At 46.6% G+C, this 8980-nt stretch overlaps 1 protein-coding gene across 1 annotated transcript; it reads right to left on the minus strand.

The window, feature by feature from the left end:
* Positions 1–653: 653 nt before the first annotated feature.
* ETH_00035265 (protein phosphatase 2C, putative) lies at positions 654–6982 on the minus strand (the record flags this gene model as incomplete). The annotated part of the gene is made up of 10 exons (XM_013373561.1): positions 654–731; positions 887–1522; positions 1870–1959; positions 2481–2657; positions 3290–3374; positions 4283–4385; positions 5072–5297; positions 5594–5669; positions 5924–6057; positions 6548–6982. The coding sequence occupies 10 exons, from the start codon at positions 6980–6982 to the stop codon at positions 654–656; spliced, it is 2040 nt and encodes a 679-aa protein (XP_013229015.1).
* Positions 6983–8980: the final 1998 nt, after the last annotated feature.

Here is an 8980-nt window from a genome sequence, read left to right on the forward strand (position 1 = left end):
ACCAGCCTGGGGGCCCCATAATACGGAAATAGAAGGGGCCCCCAGGCCCCTCGGGGGGCCCCCCTCACAAAAGAACTTGAGGGGCCCCCGGGGGCCCCCAGAATTGCAGCGGCCAGGGGGGGCCCCCCACTACTAATGAGCACTTAAGGGTACTGCTGGGGGCCCCCAAGGCATGCATGCAGTCTGGGGGCCCCCAAGGGGCCCCCAAGAGCCCCCAGGGATCCCCAGGGGGCCCCTGAGGGCCCCCAGGGGGGCCCCCAGGGGGGCCCCCTGGGGGGCCCCCAGGTGCACTGCTTTGCTGCTGGTTAGTTGTCAACATGACAGATTTAAAGGCTGTTTGACTTCTGAAGGAGTTGGCTAGCTAGCTAGCTGACTGGCTAGCTAGCTAGCTAGGCAGCTAGCTAGCTAGCTAGCCAGCTAGCTAGCCACACAAGCTGCTTCAATCAGCTGCAGCAGCTCTGCACAGCACACCAGAAGCAGCAGCAGCAGCAGCAGCAGCGAGGGCAGCCCCCACTGCTGCTTGTGCCCCGTGCAGTTGCTGCTGCTCTCGCATGCAGTTGCCGCTGCTGCAACTGCTGCTGCTGCCGTTGCACTTACTGCTGCTGCTGTTGCTGTTGCTGCTGCTGCTGTTGCTGCTGCTCCTGCATGCAGCATTATGCCTCCTCATTTTGCTGCGCTGCTGGCGAGGCCTCTTGAGCCTCAGGGACACCCCCAAACATATCAAAATCATCCTGAAGCAAACAGCAGCAGCAGCAGCAGCAGCAGCAGTAGCAGCAATAGCAGCAGCAGCAGCATTAGCAGCAGCAACAGCAATAGTAGCAGCAGCAGCAGTACTCTTGCGACTACCGTGGGGCTGCGTTGTTGCGTGGATACAGGAGTTCCTTACCTCTTCCTCTGCAGCAGCAGCAGCAGCAGCAGCAGCTGCTGCTGCTGCTTCCTGCTCCTCTCTTTTCCTTTTTCGAATAAGAGCATCAACATCAAAAGTGCTTTTTGCTGCTGCTATTTCCTCGAGGCCGCTCATCCGAATGCCTCCGCCTCTGGCACCGGACTCTCCAGCAGCAGCAGCAGCAGCTGCCGCTGCTGCTGCTGGTGGCGACTCTGGAGGTGCTGCTGCTGCTGCTGCTTCTGCTGTTGCTGCTGCTGAGGCTCTATCCGCGTCAGCGCCAGGGCCTGGCTCTGCATCACAACCCGGAGCTTCCCTGCTGCTGCTGCTGCTGCTGCTGTTGCTGCTGCTGCTTGTGTGTTCACTAGCTGCTGCAGTGGTCCCTTCCTGCTGCTGCTGCTGCCGCTGCTTTGGGCCGTCTGTGCTGCAGGCTGCTGCTGCGTCTGTGGGGGAGTCTATTTGACTTCCTGCAGCAGCTTCTTTTGTCTCTTTTGTCTCCTTTTCTGTCTCTCTTTCTTTCTCATCATCAGCAGCAGCAGCAGCAAAAAGGTCTTTGCGCCATTTGAAATAAACCACTGTGCAGGTCTTATCGTCTGCGCTGCCTCTAGCAGCAGCTTCCTCTACAACTAACTGAGCAGCCTGCAGCAGCAGCAGCAGCAGCAGCAGCAGCAGATGCAGTGCAGGGATGCCGAAGAAGGAGCGAAGGGACAGCTGCAGAAGCAGCAGCAGCAAAAATATGAAGGGCAGCAGCAGCAGCCGCAAAAACACAACGAGCAGCAGCAGCAGCAGCAAAAACACAACGAGCAGCAGCAGCACAAAACACAAGCAGCAACACCAGCAGCACAACAGGTAGCAGCAGCAGCATCTGCAACAACGCAAACAGCAGCAGCAGCAACACCACAGCCACCAGCAATAGTGGCCGCAAAGCAAAAACAGCAGCAGCAGCAACAGCAGCAACGGCAGCAGCAGCAGCAGCAGCAGCAAACCTCTTGGGGAGTCGGCGGGAGTTTCTTAAGAATTAATTTGACGACTTCATCATCAGACAAAACATCGAAGATGCCGTCAGACCCCAACACCTGAAGAAACCCTAAACCCTAAACCCTAAACCCTAAACCCTACTGTGTAAGACCTAAGCGCTGCTGCTGCAAGCAGCAGCAGCAGCAGCCTCATCGTAATCAGCAGCAGCAGCATTAGCAGCAGCACGCAGCAGCAGCAGCACCATTAGCAGCATCAGATGCTGCAGCAGCAGCAGCACCGCAAGCTTCAGCCGCATGGGCAGCAGCAGCAGCGGCATACTCATGATCAGCAACAGCAGCAGCTGCAGCAGCACAAGCATGATCAGCAGCAGCAGCCGCAGCGTCATAAGCATGATAAGCAGCACCAGCAGCCGCAGCAGCATCAACACGACCAGCAGCAGCAGCAGCAGCACCATAGTCACAATCAGCAGCAGCAGCCGCGACTGCAGCAACAGCAGCTGCAGCAGCAGCAACTGCAGCGGCAATAGCAGCAACAGCAGCGGCAGCAGCTGCAGCAGCAGCAACAGCAGCAGCAGCAACAGCAACAGCAACAGCAGCAGCAGCAGCAGCAGCAGGCTGACGAGGAAGGCGTCTGCGTTGAAGTCGAGGGCGAGGACGCGAACTGTCGGTACACTGGAAAGCACTTTGTGGGGTTTCTTCAAAGAGCTGTCTCCAAACCCTCGAGCTGTCGATACACCCAACGCCCCACACCGCCGGTTTGCTGCAAACGCGCGCCACACGCCCTGCACACACACCACCTGGCAGCAGCAGCAGCAGCAGCAGCAGCAGCGGCAGTAGCAGCAGCAGCAGCAGCAGCGACAGTAGACGCAGCACCAGTAGCAGCATCAGTAGCAGCAGCAGTAGCAGTAGCAGTAGCAGCAGAAGCAGCAGCAGCAGCAGCAGCAGCGGCAGCAGCAGCAAACAAAAGGGCGAAATTGCCTCAAAAAGGAGCTTTTGGATTAAGTGAATTAAAAGCTTTTGGAAGAAATGAATTAAAAGAATTAAAAAGCATTTGCGAAAAGTTTCTTTTTAGTTCAAAAATTAAATTAAAAATAAATAAATGATTTATAATAAATGAAATTTAATGTAATTTACAAATAAACTGAAAATAAAAAATAATCAAATAATTAAAAACACAAGAATAACTACAAACAAACAAATAATTAAAAATAAATAAATAATCAAGCAAATAGAAAAATAAATAAACAGAATTTATAGGTTAAGAAAAGACAAAAGACACCGAAATAATCCTTTTGAAGAACTGCATTTAATTAAATTAAAAATAACAAAATTAAATTAAAAATAAAACTTCAAAACTTCTTTTTTAAAGTGACTTATTTATTTTTTAATTTTAAAAATGCTGCTGCTGCTGCTGCCGCTGCTGCTGCACCTGCCCTCCTGCTGCTTCAATTCTTTTTCTTTCGCTCGGGTTGTTGGGCTTGTGGTCTTCTGTCAGTCTCAAGGCCTCCCCGTTCCTGAAAAAGGGTTTAGGGTTTAGGGATTAGGGTTTAGGGTTTGGGGTTTAGGGTTTGGCGACTGGGGCTCTGCAGTGTTTCTACGCCGGGCTCCTGCTGCTGCTGTTGCTGCTGCTGCTGCTACTGCTGCCCGCGGGAAGCAGCAGCAGCAGCAGCACTAAGAGTAGCGGCAGGAACATCAGCAGCAGCAGCACCAAGATAGCAGCAGCAACGGCAGCAGCAGCACTAAGATAGCAGCAGCAACGGCAGCAGCAGCAGCACTTAAGATAGCAGCAGCAACAGCAGCAGCAGCAGCACGAAGATAGCAGCAGCCACGGCAGCAGCAGCATTATCAATAAAACTTTAATCAACAAAAGCAGACAAAAAACTTTAAAAAGGAGACAAACAAACCACCAAAAGAATTCAAACAAACCTCCAAAAAGAGTTCCAAAAACCACTAAAAGGAGTTTTAAAAAACCACAAAAAGGGTTTAAAAAACCAACAAAGGGAGTTTAGAAACAGCACTGGGCAGCGTCTAGAAAACCACCAAAGGGGGTTTAGCAAACCACAAAAGGGAGTTTGAGAGAAAACAAAGATGAGTTTAGAAGAACCACCGAAAAGGGCTTGAAAAACTACTAAAAGGGGTATAAAAATGCACTAAAAGGGATTTTAAAAACCACAAAAGAGAGTTTAAAGAGGCACCAAAGGGGGATTTGGAAAACCACTGAAAGGGGCTTAATAGGGCACTAAAAGAGGTTTAAAAAACCACAAAAAGGGGTTAAAAAAAGTACAAACACCGGCTTAAAAAACCAGATAAACCCCCACTAAAGGGGGTTTAATAGACCACGAAAAAGGGTTCAACAGGGCACTAAAAAGGGGTTAGAAAATCACAAAAAAGGGTTTAGAAAGTGTGGAAAAGTTGTGCAAACCTGCAAAGAACAACTCGGGAATCTCCTGCATGCGCTGTGATAAGTTTCAAAGCCCCGTCAGAGTCCGGCCCGAAGAAAATGGCCGCAGCAGCAGTTGAGCCAGCTGAAAAGAAATAAATAAGTTAATTAAATTAATCAAGTTAATTTAATTTAATTTAATTAATTTAATTAATTTAATTAATTTGATTTAATTTTAATTGGTTCAATTAAATGCAGTTTCATTTCACTTTTTTTCTGAATCTTCAGACACCTCACGCGCCAGCTTATCCACTCAAAGCCGCAGCAGCAGCAGCAGCAGCGGCAGCATAGATGCAGCAGCAGCAGCAGCAGCACCATATACGCAGCAGCAGCACCATATATGCAGCGGGAGCAGCACGCAGGCAGCAGCAGCAACACCAACTCCACCATTTTCAAAGAGCAACAGACACAACTTGGTTCAAAAGACAAGAAAAAAAAAGAATCAAAAATAATTAAAAATAAAAAGAATAATAAAGAGGAATTGGAGAGCCACGCGGACCTTTGCATGCAAGGCCAAAAAATTATTTTCAGTTAAAGAAAAAGAAAAGGAAAAAAAGGGGAAAAAGAGAGGAAAAAAAGGAAAAAAGGAGAAAAAAAAGGAAAAAGAAGGAAAAGGAAGAAGAAAGAAGAGTGGGGAAGAATAGAGAGGCATTGGAGAAGAAAAAAGAAGAAAAAAGAAGCAAAAAGAAGCAAAAAAGAAGAAAAACGAAAAGAAACGAGGCAAAGAGCAACCCCACCAATAAACACCAACCCCACCAATAAACACCCCACCGTCTTGGGCCACGCGGGCCTTTGCCAAAGCCAAAAAGTTATTTTCAGTTAAAGAAAAAGAAGAAAAGAAACTTCTGCAAAGAGCCTCCACTTCCACAGAAAGCTGCTGCTCTTCAGCCCGCAGCTGCAGCAAACTGCCTCCGTTCAGCTGCTGCAGCAGCTGCTGCTGCTGCTGCTGCTGCTGCCGACGAGACGAAGAACCCCCACTCCGCTCTTCCCGCTTCCGCTGATAGCAGCAGACAAAACAAAATATGTACTTTCCCCTGCACACTAGCTAGCTAGCTAGCTAGCTAGCTAGCTAGCTAGCTAGCCATCTGACTAGCTAGCCATCCAGCTAGCTAGCTAGCCATCTAGCTAGCCAGCTAGCTAGATGGCTAGTTAGCTAGCCACCTAGCTAGCTAGCTGGCTAGCTAGCTAGCTAGCTGGCTAGCTAGCTAGATAGATAGCTAGCTAGCTAGCCAACCACCCAGCTAGCTAGCTAGCTAGCTAGCTAGCTAGATAGATAGATAGCTGGCTACTGACCTGGACAGTTCGGTAGAACTGCCTGTAGCAGCTGAGGAGGTTTTTGTGGAGATGGGCGGCGGCGTATTCTGCGCAGCTGCAAGTTGGGGTGTACGTACACCCGAAACGAAGAAGCAAGAGTTGCAGAGGCACTTCAAGTCAAACAGAGGTGCTTCCCCAAACCCTTCAACCCTAAACCCTAAACCCTAAACCCTAAAACCCCACTAAACCCCAAACACTCGGCCCCAAGCCCTTAAACCCCGCCACCAAGCACCAAATTCTGAACCCCTTCAAACCCCAAACCCTAAACTCCAAACCCTAAACCCTAAACCCTAAACCCTCGGGACTCACTCTGTGCCCGCGTGGCCGTCGTAGACTGCAGTGAAGTAACACAAACCCTCGGAGCTGCCCGCAACAACCCCAAGGGGCAATCCGACTTTGGTGATGAATCTGTCTTCGCAGGGGCCCTTTCCCTCTGCAGACCCCTGGAATTTGCGAGAAAACAAATTAAAATGAATTTAAATGAATGTAAATGAATTTAAATGAATTTAAACTAATTTTAATTCAATATGCACTTCAAATGCTTCATTTTGATGCAAATAAAACCCCTAATCGGACAAATCGGGCGGCGCCGGAGGCGCGAGCGGCGCCTGCTCAGGTGTACGTACACCTGAAATTCGGCGCGAGCGATGCTCAAAAAAGATGAAATTGGACTTTTAAACCATTAAAAATAATCAAATTTTGAACAATAAATTCCAAATAATTAAATGAAACTTTAATTTCAATTTTAGATCTCGAAATAGCACCATTTGTTCGCGAATTTGACACAGTTCAAGTAATTCGTTCGGAATGGGCTATTCCGAAATTTCAAAAGACAAAATTCAAACAAATAATTACTTTTTGGCAAGTTAAAGACAACTTTAGAAGGGCTTTTGATTGCAGGATATTTTTAAAACTTTATTCCATTCTGCACACTTGTTTCTGAAATGTTGCTGCGTCTAGTTCATCTTCCAAGTCCACCAAAAAATCGGATTCTGCGTCTGAGTTTTCCGTTTCGTTTTCTGTTTCCGTTTCTTCTTTTTCAACTTCCTGGCTTTCTTCCTTTTCGTCATCAAAAGCTTCCTCGCCAGCTGGCTGCCAGTCCGCAGCAGCAGCAGCAGCAGCAGCAGCAGCTGCTGCTGCTGCTCCCAGCTCGGTTTCTCGAGGATCTGCAGGAACCAAAAGGTTCTTTTCCGCGTTGAAAAATACTTTTTCTTTTGGATTGCAAAGCCAGCCGCTGGCTGCATGCGCGAGCCACTCGCCCTCGGCTGCTTCAGCCCAGCCGAGCTGTTCAAGATCTTTTTTGTGTTTTTGTTGGTTTTCTGCGAATTCCCACGGAAAAAAAGGCGGCGAAGGGTTTTCAGCCGCCATTAGGGAAATAAAACCTAAAATAGCTCTTCTAAAAGCTTCAAACGGATCAATTTGATGCTCTTTCCTCCTTATCCAGTTTCAGCCGCTTCCGCGGCGCACCCTGAGCTGTCTGTACACCCCAGCGCCGACCGCTGGAACAAACCTTCTTTGCTTTTTTTTCGCTGATCTCCCTCGCAAATGAGAAGCAGCTGCTGCAACTTATTAAAAGAAGTAAAAACTGCAATCTGAGGCTTTACAAAAGCTGCGATTTTCGCGTTTTGCAAAAACGCGAAAGTTCCATTTCGCCGCGAGCTGTCCATACACCTGAAACGCCTGGCCGCGCTCCCCCACTCCTCGACGAAACACAGCCGCCACAAAATTAAAATTGAGTTTAAATTCAGAAGAAGAATTAATTTAATTCCGAATTACTTGCAAAGAGCGCCGGAAAAAGCACACAGAGCTGCGGCAGCTCGCGAGGAGCTGCCGAGTCTTGTAGCTAGATGGGGGGCACTAACGTTTAATTTGAGTTTAAAAGAATTAAATTGTGGAATAAAACAAATAAAATAACAAAAATAAACAACTTGTAATCAAAAAGATCCATTTTTCCTCGCTTTCCACCGCATGCAGCTCCGGGGCCCTCAACGGGCTGCAGCGGAAGCCCTACACAGCTGCAACTGCTTTCTTTTTTATTTAAATATATTACTATTGTTTTAATTTTTCTTTTACTTTAAATTTATCAATTTAAATTGTTTTTCATTCACTATTTCTATTTTCTGTTTATTCCAGAAAGCCCCTCCCTGTAGCCTCGTCAACTTAGTGGGGTTTTAAAAGCCAAATAATTCAACTTAGAACTTCCAATTTCTGCTGCATGCAAATTCTCTTTTTGTCCTTTTGACACTTTTACACTTTTCACCCTTTTCTTTTTCATGGCCTCTTTTGTGCAATTTATATTCTTTTCTCTAGAGAAAATATATTTTATATTTCTACTTTTCATTTCATTCCACTTCAATGGAAATTTGCAGCTGCACTGATTCGTTGCTTCGCAGAGAGAGAGGAGCAGCTGGAGCTGCTGCACTAGCCCTAAACGCTAAACCCTAAACCCTAAACTAGGGTTTGGAACTGGGTAAGATATCGGCAACCTCCTGAGACAGGCCAGCTAAATAGGCGAATTACAAAACAAAAACAAAGCGAAACCCCAGTTCCCCTCGACGCAGTACGCTCATCTAGGGTTTAGGGTTTAGGGTTTCCGAGCCAGTGGGCCCTTCGCTGGGCCCCAGGAAGGATTCCACCTAGGGTTTAGTCGAGGGTTTGAGGGTTTAGGGAAACAGAGGATGCAAACGCAGATGGCCTCTGGACTCAGCAGCAAATAAAAAGATTTAATCAATTTAATTTCAATTTCTGAATTTGGCGAATGCAGAACACGAAGTGTCTGTACACCGCAGTTGGAACGAGCTGTCTGTACACCCCGACGCGCGCAACTGCACCTGTTCTTCCGAAACTAACTTTTCGAGAACTTCAAAAGCAAATTAATTAATTAATTAATTAATTAATTAATTCTTCAATTAATTAACTAATTAATTTATTAACACCAGAAGCTCGCATAAAAGCTCAAAAGGAGACAAATCGGGAGGGACAAATCAGGAGACAAAATCAGTTATATATATATTTATACACATCTATATACGCATATATATTTATATACACATATATATTTATATAAATATATATATATACATATTTAGATATATTTATAAATAAATAAATATTTGTTTATTTATTTACAATTATATGTAAATACTTATACACTTTAATGCAAATTCGTTAACTCAAACGCACATATGGATGCATGCATAAAACAACAAAGCAGCAGCAGCGATTTTCGCAGTTGGAGTTAAACTAAACCTCGCGAAGAGTAATTTAATTCCGAAAGAATTAAATCTCTTTTAATTGCATTAAAATAATTAAATCCTCAAACCAACAAAAAACCCTCCGACTCCCGCGGGCCCCGAAAGCCGCATG

Source organism: Eimeria tenella, genomic scaffold, assembly GCF_000499545.2.
Source record: "Eimeria tenella Houghton genomic scaffold, Eth_scaff156, whole genome shotgun sequence".
Classification (NCBI taxonomy): domain Eukaryota; phylum Apicomplexa; class Conoidasida; order Eucoccidiorida; family Eimeriidae; genus Eimeria; species Eimeria tenella.